Consider the following 17,229-nt stretch of genomic DNA (forward strand, 5'->3'; position numbering starts at 1 on the left):
ATATTTTCTTTGCATGATTAAATGTGAATGAGTCAGTTTACTTTTGGTCGCACTCAGCAATTTGTCAGCGAAATGGCCGCGGAGCATGATCAAAACCTACGTCCATCCAGTTAGACATGTCACATCGAAATAAGGAACATTCCAAAATGTTAAGTGATATGCCAGAACTGGAGCTAACTGTAAATAGCATATGACTATCACATTTTAAAGAAGATTTATGACTTGTAAGGGATCGGTATATGAATTGACACAAGCAAAGAATGAAGGTGTAGAAAAACAATAACTGCAACATGAAATTGCGTTAGATGAATTCTATTAGATTTACAAGTTTTACAAAGCTTAGCGACTATGAACAAATTAAAATACATGTACACATGATGGAACAATTCTGTGATTGTTACCATGCGATACTGAACATGTGTTGATGAATCACTATCAAAAAGGTCGTGCAAAAATGTGAGAGTATCCTCCCTACTGGTGGCACCCGTCATAAACACATGCAAAGTCTAGTAAATTGTTCATGTGAAATAATTAGGGAACGTATGATACAAGGTAAAACAAGGATTTGCAGCATCTTTGCCACTGTTTGTAACGATTCTCGGAAGGAAACTAATATTAACAAGGCAAAATGTGTTTGGGGAACTGCCCCTAACGTATGTAGACGAGACCGGTTACATATTATACCTATTGACAAACAAGTATTATGCAGTGCTGATTGCAGGTGTGTAACACAACACTCAACTGAGGTCGAATTAATCACAAATCGTATTAACAGCCACTGATTATCACAACAGTAGAAAATATCCGAGGAAGCATACTGCATCTTATGTGCTAGATTTCCCTATTTGTACAGATATTCCATATACCAATACATATGAATGGAGAAGGAAGCCATCGGTCTTTTACAACTGTAGAAACACATGTCATAACAGTGTTGGGAAGTAGAATACTCACACTTGTATATATCATCTTACCTACCATTGAGAATCCCACCCTCAAACAAATTCCTTCCTTGGTGGCTGTATTCCTTATAACCTCTACATGGTACACCCATATAATGTCTGTGTCGGGTCATGGTGACATGGTCCTTGGGGCAAAGTGTGTCAGTCAGTAAGCCTATTGCCTCACTGTGGAGCGACGGTAAAGGTCGTTATAGTGTTCATACCAATGTCGATATTGACACCAGTACCAAGCATTCAAATTGTCTTACAAATATCACTACAATTACTCTACAATGCACACACATACCTGCACATGAAGTCAGCAGCATTAGGCAACCGACCTGCACAATATACTTTCTTGTTGGGTACACGTGCTTTGCTTTGTTAGGGTCCAAACAACATGACACTGGGTTCAAAGTACAAAGTATGTGGATTCACATTCAATACATGCAGGTCAACAGAACATACATGCGAAGCTTAACAGTGCGTATCAGATTGAGTATCTAATAAAGTAACTATTTCACTTCACACTGGAAAAAAGTGCTTATGAACATGTAACGGATCAACCAAACGCTACCGGGTTGTTGGGTATATGTACGAAGGTCACGTAGTTCATGTGACATCTCTATGGCTATCATTGTTAAACCCAACAATAAAGAACTAACCCCCATTAAGGTTTATAGAAAACCAAATTTCCAAATTACTAACCAAAGTTTTGACATTCTTTCTAACTTCATAGGCCCGATACTATTATACTTGTAGACTTCAATGCACACCACACAATGTGGGGAACAAGACCTTTCACCGACGTTAACGGTACCCGCCTTGCCGACTGGCTAAACACACAAAACTTCAATTCATGAAAGGTCATCCCACCTGTTACCCCTGTCCACCCACAGCTGTAGACATCACACTCACCGCACTCAAACACATACATATTACATCCATTTTAAACACAGACATCAACACATACAACAGCTACTTTACAACTGCCATACTAGCCATCATTGAAAAATGCATTCCCACCTTCTCACACAACACCACGCCTCAGTCCAGGTCCAGTTATCATTACATACACTATACTCAGCAAACTCAAACACTACAAACCAAAACCACACACTTTACAAACAAAACCGACACCCAGGTGGACTATAATGCACACACTGCAATCCACAGGAAGACAATAACTACATATTCACACATTGCCACCCACAACAAGCAACTATTAAGCAATTACACAACAGCGTACCTACTAAATATCACAATAATATCCATTAACTCTTAAACTCACACAATCCGCCCAATATCTTCGAAGCCCTAGCGGCCTTTCTACCAAACTCCAACCTACTGCACATAATTTAGAACTGCCCAAACAAATCTGCGCTACCCGTCTCACAATTAGCTTATACATTTAGACCAGGCGGTCAATTTTCAGTTATCCATATTATCCGTTTATCGCCAACACAAGCCTATACATTTAGACCTGTGACTCAATTTCATAGTTGCAGACGGTCACGTCCGCGCACCCCTCTGTCACTAATGTAAACAAACAGTGGCAAGCTCTCTGGGTCAAGGTCAAGGCCATTCACCTCAACCAGTTTGCTGCCAGCGCTATACTCAGAGCCACGGCCTATGCCTCACTGCCTTCTTGCTCCCCACTCCCATCAACCCCACCCCCAACTTAACCCCCTTTTCTTTCCTTATAAGTGCCCTTAATGTATGCCCCACTATACCTTTTGTTATATATCCCAAGTAAATAATAGTGGATGTTGGGGAGTTGGATGCATACGTATATAGTAGGATGTAAATGCATTGTTGTTTTCTGTTACCCCTCTTCTGTTGTTCTGGTTGGTGACAATCTGTTTATTCGTTCCAAACACATTGTCATGAAATGGTATGCCAATTGTTCAGATGTTCATGCTGTTGATCCCTTAATTGTCTTTTCTAAGTTCGGTTTTGAGATGTTTGGAGCCTAGCATGTGATGTCTGAGCAAACGTATAAAAGGTTCGTTATTAGTTGATGGTCATAGTCTCCTCGTTTCACACATTCTGGTATCTTCGTATATTCTCATAAGTGTTGGGGACGTCGGCACCTTCTCCCTGCAGTTCATCGTAGTCATTCCTGTCAACTGGTACTTCGTACTCATCGCCTGCACATGCAAGAAATGTGTGTATTAAGTGCGTTGATACACACCCTTGCCACAGTCAGTTACCATGGTATTTTGCAGTCATGCAAGCCTATCTGAATGGTGTGAGGGTTATTTAACGCTCGCCGTCGGTAATGGTCCATGTCTGTACGCGTCTCTGGCTTAGAAATTGATAAACCCATGACCTGAAGAGGAAGCATGGTTTTGTGCCAACGGGAAATATTAACAACAATTCAACAGAGTACTTAACACTTAGTATTCGTCAGCTTTTACACCAATACATGGAGAACGAGAAGAATTTACGTTCTTGTCTCACTGTTTTGCTCTGTTAGACATTTGTATAATGATAATGTACATTGACAAAATCTGACCTTGTGTTTGGATTCCAGCAGATGATATCACAGTGGCATCGGTCTGTAAACCCCTGTGATTGAGAAAGGAGAAAAATATCGTGGTGACTTTATGTGTTCGGAATACGAGACAGTTTCAATGTACAATTTGAATATTTGTTACATGATGATGAATGTTTGGAACTATTAAATCAGGAAAAGGCGAACCTACATGGAGAATACTGGCATCTCTGCGCTACTGGTGTTCCTTGGTCCTGAAACAACGAATTATCAGATTAATGAAAGGACAAATGAAATGGCATACAGGTGCTGTCATAGATGAAATGTTCCAATTTCCCCCAAGCCACCAGCATTCCTTTCCTTCTTCCACCTCATTAAGAAGTAGTTTATTGACTCGACTCTCTTGTCTGGGCAGAGCTCGTCACTTGTGGATTCTATACTCTTCCAAAAACGTAAGGGAACCAGAACTTTGAAGTCTGCTAGAACGAAATTGAGGAACATTACAATGACATCCATCTTGTGTATGCAGCATCCTTTCACGTTATCACACAATGCATGGAAAGCACGAGCACAACGTGGAAGCCTCCTACACGTGCATGGGGTGTCATTATGAATCGTGACATTTTTCAGGCAGGTCAATAAATCACTGTAGACCATGTTGTCCGATTGTATTTTCTTGCATATGTACACCATACAGTTGTTAGTGTATGCTACTAGTCGTTTACATTGTTTGAATTTGCAATGCGGCGTATGCAACATGATGAACGTTTACGTGCAGTTGGAATGTTGCAAACTGTCACTTCTCAGCGAGCAGTAGCCAACGCCTTCAGTGTGTCCAAGGCAGTCATAAACAGACTTTGGAACAGATACCAGCAAATCCAAAATGTTGATGATCGACCCCGTTCAGGTCGTCCGAGGTCAACAACATGAGGACAGGGCCGTTTCATTCGCAACCAGGTTTTAAGGAATTGAGCTCAAACGGCAAATCAAATTGCAGCCAAGCTTAATCAGGCTACTGATGTTCGAGTTCCTGGTCAGACGATTAGGATTTGCCTCCATGCAGCTCATTTACATGCTCGTTGGCCCTGTGTTGTACCCCTCTTGACTCATCGTCACATCGCTCAAAGACGATAGTGGTGTAGGGCACGTAGACACTGGAGAAATTGTCATTGGCCACGTGTCATGTCTGGCGAAGAAGAAATGAACACCATGCTAACAATCAACGTGAGACCACACGATGTGGGCAGTAATGGTATGGGGTATGATATCACTATGACTGACCGATCCCCTCTTCATGTTGTGCAAGGAAGGGTCACAGGGCAATACTACCGAAAAAACATACTGACACCCTTTGTTGTCCACTTTGCGAGGCAGGTCGGTCCTCGGTTGCCAATGATCACCTCCTGCGACACATCTACCGTATGCCATGACCAGCATTGAGCCCTGACCTTCCCCCCATGGAACAGGTCTGGGACATGACAGGGAAACGTGATCGTCAACGTCAAAGGCCACCGACTACTCTGGATGAGCTCGGCCTTGGACTACAGGATAAATGGAACAGACTCCCCCTAAGGACTATTAGGAGACTCATAGCCAGTATGCCGCGTCGTCTGGATGAATGTCTGACTCTTCAGGGTCATATCATACATTACTGAGTTACGGAGTTACGTCCCTTTCCGAGGGCAACATGTTTTCCATCGAGGGAGGGTTTTTTCTTTAAAATATGGATTAAGAGACCTTCCCAGGGAACGATCATTGGACGGTGAAGTTATATATAGTATAATCTACACATCTGGAGGACGAAATGGTTTCGATTGATGCCTATCGAGCCAGAATCGGCAGTTTCTCTCACCCGAAGGGAACACGACAAGTGACGTTGCACAAACAAGAGAGTGAGTACTCACCATTCGTGTCGGGGACAGATCTTCACTTTAGGCTGATAATTTGTACATTTCTCACCGCTGTGCATCTTACCTCATCATACCTCCTGATAGATGCACTTGAAAATGTCCATTTTGAGCGATTTGTGCCGAAAGAAAACATCTACCTTTGTACATCATGTGACGTCACTACTGTCAATTGTGACCCAGTTTTGGCTATGCACACCACTCCAATTGCACGTGGGATTTGCTTTCTGGGTGGTAACGTGCCGCCCGTGGGTGTTGTGAAGCATATTCTGATGTGTGCAAATGACACTGAAACTAATCCCGGCCCCCTGACTTTGGAAGAAGTGAGAGAGTGCTTAATAGCTGAAATACGTGACGTCAAATTAGATCTGTCATCACAGATCACCGCCTTGAAAACTGAAATGATATCAATCGGATCGAGATGTGATCAATTAGAGAAGGCGGTGGTAGATATCAAATCAGACATCGCCACCTCCAAACATGAGTACGGCATCATGTACTCTGATCTGGACGCCATGGACGAAAAGGTTAATGGATTTGATGAACGTTTGACCATGATAGATGATGAACTAGATAAGTTGGAATCCTTTAGCCGTCGCGACAACGTCATCATACATGGTGTACCGGAAACCGAAGATGAAAAATCAATAGCGTGCAAAGAAACTATCTTAAAACTGTTCACAAAGTTCCTAACGTTCAAAACGTGGCAACCAACTGACGTAATCAGAGCCCATCGCCTTGGGCGCAAACGTGCTGATTCAACTAAGTCACGCCCGATAATTGTCAAGATGCTAATGTCAGATGACAAAGTTAGAGCACTTAAATCTAGGTCTGTATTGAAGGAAAATGGATATGGTATCTCGAGTGACCTGACAACACGCCAACGTCAAAAACTTCAGGATCTGAAGGAAACTGGCCAGTTTGGTTACTATAAGAACGGCGAACTTGTAGTGGTACCGAGTGAACATACACACACTCAGTCCCGTCCCCATATGCGTATTACACACCGTAGACGCCAGCCACGTACCGTTCGTGACGACCGTCAACCACTTGCAAGTACTATATCTGAATAGGACGGCGGCCAAGGCCCGGACTTTATTTCACCGGGTCCTCTTAGAAATGACACCGGTGATCATAATCATTGCTTCACTCGGATTGAATCTGTTAGTGAGAGAACCCACTTTCTATGTTGGAACATAAATGGGCTTACTGAAAAGATTGATGACATTAGTTTTATTGATTACATTGGTAAATTTCATATTATATGTTTGACTGAGACATTTGTAACCAGCATCTCCTTCAGTTGGCTGGATGGGTATGATGTGTATTATAGCCCTGCCGTCAAGTTGTCAGATCACGGTAGACTGTCAGGTGGTGTTTGTATTTGTATTCACCATTCGCTTAGAAATATGTATAGACAATTAGCATCTGATATCGATAATTTCATCTGTATCAAATTCTTAAAGGAATTGTTTTCACTTGATAAAGATTTGAATTTAATGTGCACTTATATCCCTCCTATTGGTTCAACATATTATAAGCATACGAATCGCAAATGTAATATTGAACAACTGGAGCAATATCTACTAGCGAATCTCCCTGACTTTGCTGAAAGTCACACTGTTATCTGTGGAGATCTGAATGCCCGCACAGGAAAACAAAACAATGTGTGCCTTAGTCTTGATGATGATGATAATATGAATCATATATTTCAAGCGTGCGCTGATAGTGACATCTATCCTATCGATGGTCGAAATTCTCACGACAGTGTTGTTAATAACTTTGGTAATTTGTTATTAGACTTATGCTATTCCTTCAACCTTTTCATAGCGAACGGTAGAGTATATGGAGACTCGCAAGGCGAATATACGTTTCATGGGCAACATGGATCAAGTGTCAATGACTATTTTATTGGTTCACCAGATTTCTTTCAATGTATTAACTCGTTAAATATTGGAGACAGAGTAGACTCCGACCATTTACCATTAGAAATGACTTGCCAGTTTCCCAATATGAACAGCTCAGATAACAATAGCCATAATGATGATTATAAAGAAAAGATTGTTTGGAATGACGCCTTCTGCGAAACATTTCTAGATAATTTGAAAAGTAAATTATCACTTTACAATGACCGTCTCTTATTACAGCTCGAGTTCGATCTAAAGGGAGCTCTAGATGAGTTTGTCCATGTCATATTAGTTTCAGCAGATTGTATGAAGAAAAAGATTAAGCCTTTTAAGCAAAACCATAAAGCACCCTTAAATGACGAGTGTAAAACTGCACGACGAGACGCGCGTAAAGCACTTAGACGTTTTCGGTGTAGACCCTCGGAGAGCAACAGATATTATTTTTGTAAAATGAGGAACATGTACAAAGCTTCATGCAGAAAATTCAAATCTAACCTGTGTAATAAAAGACTGAACAGATTGAATGATTCTATCAACAATACTACTATGTTCTGGAAACAAATTCGTTCATTTAGAAAGAGATCAAATCCAAAAAGTAATATTTCAAAAAGTGAATGGATGACGCATTTCATGAGGGTTTTTTCTAATGATGCCGTTTTTCCAAGTGATGGGTACACATTCGATGATGATAACTTCCCTTCGAATGAATTTGACACTGTTGATCAAATGATTTTGGAAACGCACATTTCAGTTGATGAGATTAAGAATGCTATAAGTAGTTTAAAGAGCGGAAAAGCAGCTGGTCCCGATAACATTATAATCGAAATGGTTAAATGTTCTCAAACCGTGTTAATGCCCTTCATCCATAAGTGTTTTAATACTGTATTCGAAAGTGGTTCGTTCCCCGAAAGTTGGTCTCGTTCAGTCATTATACCTATACATAAAAAAGGGACTAAAGACAATCCAGATAATTACAGAGGCATATCTTTAATGAGTGTTATTGGGAAAATATTTACAACTGTTTTAAACAAAAGAATTTCAAACTGGTCAAATATGAGAAACTTAATTCCTGAATGCCAGGCGGCTTTTAGAAAACAATATTCAGCCATTGATCATATCTTTACATTATATGCGATAATACAAAAATGTCTGTCGCGTAATAAAAACAAACTCTATGTAGCATTTGTTGATTTTAAGAAAGCCTTTGACTCTGTGGATCGTTCTAAATTATGGTACTGCTTACGAAAATCTGGTTTACAGGGGAAAATGTACACTATTTTAAAATCTATGTACTTGAATATAAAATCATGTGTTCGTTGTGGTGATGATGTCACCGATTTTTTTGACTGCCCCATGGGAGTTCGGCAAGGGTGTATTTTAAGTCCTATATTGTTCTCCTTCTTTATAAGCGAACTGTATTATGATATTTCTAATTCAGGCAAACATGGTGTGCAAATGGTTCCAGATATTATCGAAATTTTTATCCTCCTTTTTGCCGATGATGTAATTTTAGTGTCAGATACTATTGTTGGTCTACAAAACCAACTGAATATTTTGGAATGTTATACAAATGAATGGAAATTATCTGTAAATTTTGAAAAAACAAACATAGTTATCTTTAGAAGAGGGGGCCCTGTGGCCTCTAAAGAAAAATGGTTTTTGAATGGCAAACCTCTATCTGTTGTTAACCACTATACCTATCTCGGACTAGTGTTTTCTCATACCATGAACTTTAAAAAGAGTGTTACAGATTTGAAATCACGTGCTAAGAAGGCTCTGATTAACGTTATGTCAGTCTCCCAAAATATTGGAACTTTAACCCCGAAAATATATTTTAAATTGTTTGATGCACAAATTCAACCGATTATGCTCTATGGTTCTGAAATTTGGGGATTTCAACGTTATGAATGCCTGGAGAAACTGCACCTTTTAGCATGCAAAAGATTTTTAAATGTAGCGCAAGCAACACCATCTTGTATGGTTTATGGAGAATGTGGTAGATATCCGATCTATATAAATTCTCAAATCAGATGTCTAAAATATTGGTTAAAGATTCTTGGAATGCATGAACAAAGAATCCCAAAACTAGCTTATAATATGCTTGTATTTTTAGACGCTAGGGGTAAGACAACATGGGCTTCCTATATTAGAAATCTCTTGTTTTCTCATGGCTTTGGATTTGTTTGGCTAAATCAAACAGTTGGTAATATCAGTCTATTTCTTAAACAATTTCGAGATCAATCTGTAAATATGTATTATCAAGAATGGCATTTCTGTCTAGACAACAGTTCGAGATATCAGTTGTATAGATCTTTTAAGAGCTTAATCCAACCAGAATTATATCTGTCTGTATTGAGATCTAGAAATATCAGACGTATATTTGTTAATTTTCGATTGGGCCTATTAGACTTATCAGTCAATAAGGGCAGACGACTTTCAATAGAGAGACATTTAAGGTTATGTCCATTATGTAACTCGGCCATAGAAGACGAAATCCACTTCGCTTTTGTGTGTCCACATTACACTGATTTAAGACAAAAATATATCCCAAATAACTACCTGTTGAAATATCCATCAACTGCATTTACTTCCATTCTGTCCTCCAAAAATGAAAATGTAATACGTAATCTTGCCCTCTATGTGAAACATGCTGTTAACCTTAGAAGCAATATTTTATCTGCACTGTAAGTTCTTCCGTGAAATGTCTGTAACATGTGCTAACAATGTACTTGTATTACTTGTATATGGGCCGGAGGCCTTAAGTACAATAAATATCTTTGTCTTTGTCTTTGTCTTTGACTGAAAATTGTAAACCTGAAATTTTCATGTCATACCCAAATCACCTAACAAGGGGGATAACTGAACGAACAGCTTTGCTTTGAATGAAATCCATATGGTGATGCATTCTCAAAACATCTATTATTATTGTATCAACGATGATTCAATCCCATGTATCTCCCAATTTCGACAATCGTACATTGAATGTACAGATCCCCTACTTTTTTGAAGAGTATATAACTGTGGTCACAAGAACTCTTCACTGACGAATAACGCAGTTTATCGATGGTCAGGTTTTGAACGGACTGTGAAAATCATTGACCCAGAAGCCATCTCACTTCAGCGAACTTCAGTAGTCAAAGCCTTTGATCAACAACACACGAACTCGCACATACTGTGATCCCCATCACATGGACGAGATTACTCATGCAGTGTTCCTTACCAACGCTGCTATTCTCTACCATAAATCAGACGTTCTCATAGTTTCAAAAGCATTAAGTTAAGATTCATGATAAAATTCGTTGTTGGATCGTCAAATGTTATGTGATTCCACAGACAGATTAAGAATTTCTACAACAGTGTATGCCTTCTTCTGTCTCGAGACATTTAAACATTCCAGAAACACTTATCTCTTAAAAGTACTTACCTGATATGCAGTCTACTAGTTTGTCCCTGAAGACGAAGGCCAAACCTAGACAGATGGCACCGACGACCAGCATCACACACACGCCTATAGCCAGTCCAACACCAAGAGAGGATTGCTGGTTCTCCTGGACAGACGTCGCTGGCATTTGAAACATAAAATGTATTTCTGTTGCTACATGGTAGATTGTGTTTTGACAATACCTGGTTGTCAGCAATGAGATACTGTCTTATGTTTGCACCAGTTGATCCAACTTTTTACTGACGTTTCGGAAATTAAGTATTTAAACCAAGGGCAAGTACCTGAAGACCTTCGCTCGCGTTTATTCAAGCTAAATATATTTCACCCTGGCCGTGTCAGATCCCTTGTATACACTGTACGCTCATTCTCTTAAGATATGCTTTTGAAGTATATTACTCAATCCCTTCCTATTTCTATTATGAGGGCCTAGAATGAGTGATCAGTCCCTGTATCCCATTTGTATTATTCTGTCATGAGACTATCTCACACTGATCTTTGTCAGTGCTTCAGTCACTAAATGTCCAGGCCCTGACTCCTACATGTCGGATTCATGTGCGATTTGTTCTTGTTAAGTATCTGATTGATGGGCGGAACACCCGACAGCGCACCAACCAAAGAAGCTTTAGTACCCTCAGTACACCTTCCGTTAAACATACGTATACTGATCGTTGAAGTGAATGCTGTAAAAAGCAAACGAAACAAGATAGTCGAAAATGAAGATGACATTATGATTAGAGAATGTCTGTAACGAGTAATAGCCACCGTTTGCAGAATTACCTGCAGCGGAGTGACGATGTGAATGTGAAGACAATTAGGTCAGAATTGACCATGCTTCTTCAATAAAATAGTACATCATTAAAAGGCCAGACATTTCTGAAATTTACACTCGTAAAAGTAGATTAATTGGTGATTCCTTCCACTTCCACTTCCAAACTTACCACTTGCAGGCGGAGTTGTTGGTCGTGATGGTTGTTGACCTGAAGAAAATATGTAGCGGTTAGCAAGTCGTCCGGATTCTTTGCTTTTGTTTCTGTCCTACTAACATGAAAGTTCATGTGTATGGGATCTATTCCCGTTGTAATCATATCCTTCCTCTTTGACTGTTTGCCATCCTGATATTGAAAGTGGAAGTGTGTTCAATCAGGAATAAGAATCACTCACTTTTGGGTCCACTAAAAATACTTTAATGCCACCAAAGAATGACAGCGTGTTCTTAGTCTATAACGTGTATGGTTGTGAAGGTTGTGAACGTGAAGTATGTGCTAGTTTCGGCGTGATTGTGCCAGAGTGTTCGCATACCTGCTGTTGCTTTCTTCCTATCATACAAAACTCACCACTTGTGAGCATATCTGAAGTAGACGTTTTCCCTGTTGGTTGTTGACCTGGAACAAAACAGATCAGATAGTGTGTAGACCTGATTCTTTCCTTTTGTGGACTGCTAACCGTATGGTGTACCAGGCTGACAAGAAAGGTGCATCTGCATAACATAAATATAGACCTGATTTAGATACGGACAACAAACGATGTTTTCCCATTTTAATTACAGCTTTCCAGTTTGACTGTTTCTTGTTTTGTTGCATTAATAGTTGAATACATTTTACTAGAACATGAAGATCTTCATGGGACAGAATATCTAACAGGTGTAAATAACATTTTCGCAAAAAAGAAAAATCCTGATTTCCCGTTATGGGTAAAGTTTAGCCTTTACCGGGTACAAAGTCAACTACAATATACACTCACGTGCAAAAGAAACGCAGTCATAACAGAAAGTATTTTAATTTTTGTCCGTGTGGCCATATATGGTTGGTATGAGGTGTGGTTGGGAATACATCTCCGAAAGACATTTACATTATAGGTTAAGGACTTTTAGCGCTAAAATTTCCGCACGTGCAGAAAAAGTACCCATAGTTAATCTGTATGATAAAACACGATCTGAACTCCTCTGTCATCACTTGTACCCGTTTGACAGCAAAACGTGCCTCGGTTAACACCAGAGTAAAGTGAATGAGCACTTAGTATGATTGGGATAGGGGCCCCGCATTCCCATGTTACAAGAATGATGGGCTGGGCAAAACAAACAAGTGGGGGATTGCTTGAGTCAATTTGGAAGGCTGGCACTGATCTACAAGTGCATGTTTGAAGATTAGCACGATTTATGACCTGACAAACAATAAATTATTGTAAAACAAGAAACAGTAACGTTTCTGTTTTCATGGAAAGGAACATGATTCCATCTGCACTAGGATTCACAACATTTGCTAAGCAAGATATTTTTTGGGAGAACTATTCCTTGAGGCCACGAACAAACTTAACGAGCAACGTTCATTACATGGACAGTTTCGCCTACACATTGATAAACATTGTAGAACTGCATACATCAGCTACTGGCGTACATATAATCTATAGTTCTGATTACAGGATTGTAAAATATGATTTGTTTATCGACATGAAACCTTGGACACACTTAATATGATTGTCATTATGGTTTGAGAGAGAATAAAATATATGGGGTCATTTCTTTTAATAGCTTAAGCAGTGAAATTTTACCAACAACATAAACATTCTCGTTAGCACTGTCATCTTCATCTATGACAGGATTATCACCTGTATTCTGTCCAGATGTACCTTTTGGTCCTAAGAAAAGACATAAAGCATATAGCAGGCAGTCGTGATCCTTTGTTTCTGTCGCTCTTTTCCTGACATGCATGGCGCACCCGGCTAACACATAGGTTCATCTGCACGCTACTAATAAGACACCAGGGATGACTTTTACTACATCAAGAGTTACTTCCCCTCTTGTAGCAGGAGGACACTATTTTTGACATGACAGATTTCACAGGAGATGAGAAAGGAAAGCTGGTTTTAGATGCTTTGGAAAGGAGTTTGACTGTGTCGTCCAGGTATTAAAAGCTTAAATGCATTTAAACTGAACATAAAGCTGTTTCTTTATAAAGGAGCGTTTCTTAGATTTTGACATTTAGTGGATATAATCATATGTGAACCACTCTTGCCTTCTTTCAGTTATGCAAAACTTATCACCTGTATTCGGTCCAGGTGTACCTGTGACTGGTCCTGCTTGGCCTATGAAAAGACATAAAGCATATAGGAGGTAGTCATGAGCCTTTGTTTCTGTCGTTGTATGGCGTATGAGGCAGACAGATTCTGCACACTACTAATGAGATATAGGTCTAATTAAGAATGGTCGACAAACGATATACTTGACTAAGACATGAAGCTCTTCGTGTGATAGGATAGCTAAGGCTAAATGAAACAAGTAAAATGTTCTCGGGCATCGGCTCGTCAGATTTATTTGTGCGTATAACAGAGTTTTATTGCCATTTCTAAAAAATGATTTTGACTTTGCCGCGTCCCAATCATCAACTTGTCCACTGTAAGAATGTGTGTCTGTAACAACAAGTGTGAATCTACAACTCTCTAACGCGTGCTAAACATTCCAAGCTGTATTTCTGAGAGAGAAAAAATAAAAATGTGTTCCTCCCTCGTCTCTTTTTTCAATCAAAAATTGTTTAAAAAGTCCAACCGCCCTCCTCACTTCCGAAACAAATATGCCAGGGAAACATTTACATTTATTTTTATGCAGCCAAACAGGTTTTAATTAAATTTTAACGATAAATCAGAAAGCTTTGTCCCGTTATGCGTTAACCTTAACTTGTACCAGTTAAATGCAATGTATAATCGATGAATCTCATGTGTGAAATCTTACCAATAAGATAAACCGAACAGATATCAACGGCGAAAAAATAACAACTTTTACATCTTACCAACAATTTAAACAGTCTTGTTTGCACTGTAGTCTGCGCTTAGCACTGAACACCTGAACTGTCTTCCGTTGTCTAGATTCGAGATTGCATGCACCAGTGTGGACGCCCCTGTATACTGACATTCTGCCGATGAAGTAGGGGGGTCGTAGGCGATGTTTTGGTCATTGGGATACCGTGTCCAGGAGCTGAACTCATTGTCTATCGATCGCCACTCCCATGTCCACAGGTTTTGGAGGTTGTTCTCATCAAACTGGTTCCCAATCCTTCCTGTACACCTGAATGAGATGGGTTGACCATCGTCATACAGGACCCTGTCAGGAGTGGGGAACATCTCTATCTGCTCTGGATAAGCTGTAAGAAAGCATAGAGACATTGTGTGTCAACACTCCGGTCAGTCGCCATAGCAAAATGACCATATTATCAGTACGATTACAGTATTTAATTGGTCTACATGAATGGCACCTGATTAGATTGTGTAAATGTTACACAGACCATGCACTCATACAAGCAAATAAAACACACGTGTGCAGAGAGGACCTGAGAAACACAAAAAAACATAATGTAAATACACAATTGAAACAGGTGAATTATTCTCTGTGTGTGTATGTGTGAGTGTTGTATCTCAAGGTCACCAACCTTCTCTCTCTCTGTCTGTCTGTCTTACGGGGCATATCGTTGTGTGTGCGTGTGTGTGTGTGTGCGCATGTGTGTGTGTGTGGTCACCGAAAATTTTTAAGTCAGTGTAGTTAACATTATCAGTAAGCACTTCTGGCTGTGATGTTGGTGGTTGCCTCATCCCTCGTAGCTTTCCCCTCCGAGTAGAACGTGGAGCAGTAGTATGTAGAAGCAGCATCAGCACATCTCAGATCTGTCAGGATGAACTGTATGCTGCCTGTTGCTCGACTGACATAGGCTGTCATCCGCTGTTGAAGACTTGTGTCCACTATTTGTACTGAGGAATCTGTGTTGGCCATTCGTATTATAGGCTGCTTAGAGCCAGTAGAAGACGTTTTGCCAATCTCAATGTCAAGCAGTCGTATTGTCAGGGACACATCTCGCGAAAAACTGACAGTCAACTGAGATGTTGGGCTACTGCCCCCGATTGTTATTTGGCTTGGTGATGCAGTCAGGCTTGCCTCAGTGGCTGGAAAGTATTTTTTACATAAGTTCAATATGAAATCCATGAAAATATGTCAAAGTAGAGGAACGCTCCAATGTCACAGGTATCAAATATTCATGGTTCCGGTTTCTGAACTACACAGAAATCTACAGAATGTAAAGTTTTAAAGACCATTTTAACTCTCGTCTTTCAGTTACAGAGCACACAAGTGGAACATCTGACATTGCAGAAGAAAGATGTACAGGAATGAATATGTGAACCGATCGCGAGGCAAAATATTTCATGATACAAGTATCATTATTGCTTTTTCTTTGAAAGGTTTGTAACTAAGTTTATTTGGCAACAGTTTCTGTATACGTACTTACTTGCAGGGAGAAAGGTCATGAAGATCAGAAGACAAAAATGGTGACGTGGGTTCATTTTTTCTGGCTTCTGAGAGATGGGACTTTCTGTTTCTGAAATAAGTTAGTTACCCCTCTGTAGTATAAGGTTCTACATTAATTGTAGTTTATTCAACGTACAAGTAGGCAATGTGTCTGTCCTGTGTTGGTTCTGTTCGTACAAAGACACTGCAGAACTGTATACATCAGACACGGGCATTTCGGTAATACGTAGTGCTGATTACAGGAGAACTGTAGTTAGCATCAGAGGACAAGAATAGCTACGTCTATACATTGATACACATTGTAGATCTGTATACTTCAGCCACTGGTGTGCAGGTAACAGGTAGTGCTGGTTACAGGTATGTAAGACAACACACAACAAAGGTAGAGGTCAAACAGCTTCTAACTGCCATTGATTATCACAATTATAGACAAAATAGATGGATAAACACTACTTTTATGTTCCCGGACGTCCAGTTTTGTACAACTACATTGTCGTGTTATTTCATCTATGAATACATATAAGTACAGAAGAAGTCATCTTTTCTTTAGAACTGAGGATACACACGTCAAAGCAGTTTACTCACAACTGTACGTGTCACCTTACCCACCGTTTAGAATCCTATCTTCCTCAAAATATTTCTTTGATGACTACATTCCCTGCTTGACAACAGTACACGGGTCTGTATGGAAACTCATTCGCACGAAATATAAAACGTTATCATCTATAAGGTTTGTTCAATATTGCATGTTCTAAAATGCCACTCAGTTAAGATCCCATTACCTATAATGTCTACATGTCACACCAAATACAACGTTTGAGTAACAAATACCTAAGGCAATGGTATCGCACAGTCAGTGGGATGAATGTCTGCGTGTATCATCTAACTGTGGAGCGGTGGTAAGTGTGTGTGTGGTGTTCATGCAAGTGATAATATAGATACCAATACGAAGCATTGCCATATTGTTTACCACTACAATGACTTTTCAAAATACACACACATACCTGTAAACTCAACCGCCATTAGAAACCCGACCTGCATAGTGTACTTCCTTGTTGAATCACAGGTTATGAGACTGTGTGTATGAGAGGTGTATTCAACATACGTCTGCAGTTCACTGTTAGGGTTTGACTGAAGTGGCACCCTGGGTCATACTGGGTCAGATAGATAAAGGAGAAGTAGGTCATGGTTACATAACGGAAAGGTTGAAGGCCGGACGGGACAACTTAGGAATGGCCAGTGAGTCCT

The 17,229-nt window shown here is 39.9% G+C and overlaps 1 protein-coding gene across 1 annotated transcript in view; it reads right to left on the reverse strand.

Moving 5' to 3' along the window:
* Positions 1–296: 296 nt before the first annotated feature.
* The window catches only part of LOC137290357 (uncharacterized), a 77,549-nt gene continuing 60,616 nt past the window's right edge, over positions 297–17,229 (reverse strand). The window contains exons 2-7 of the mRNA XM_067821235.1: positions 12,029–12,076; positions 11,633–11,671; positions 10,677–10,814; positions 3,650–3,692; positions 3,460–3,512; positions 297–3,091 (exon numbers count right to left, since the gene is read on the reverse strand). Coding sequence (XP_067677336.1) covers positions 2,982–3,091; positions 3,460–3,512; positions 3,650–3,692; positions 10,677–10,814; positions 11,633–11,671; positions 12,029–12,041 — 396 coding nt within the window. The 5' untranslated portion in view covers positions 12,042–12,076 and the 3' untranslated portion in view covers positions 297–2,981. The remainder of the gene's footprint in view (positions 3,092–3,459; positions 3,513–3,649; positions 3,693–10,676; positions 10,815–11,632; positions 11,672–12,028; positions 12,077–17,229) is intronic.

Source organism: Haliotis asinina, chromosome 1 (genome assembly GCF_037392515.1).
Source record: "Haliotis asinina isolate JCU_RB_2024 chromosome 1, JCU_Hal_asi_v2, whole genome shotgun sequence".
NCBI classification, from domain to species: Eukaryota; Metazoa; Mollusca; class Gastropoda; order Lepetellida; family Haliotidae; genus Haliotis; species Haliotis asinina.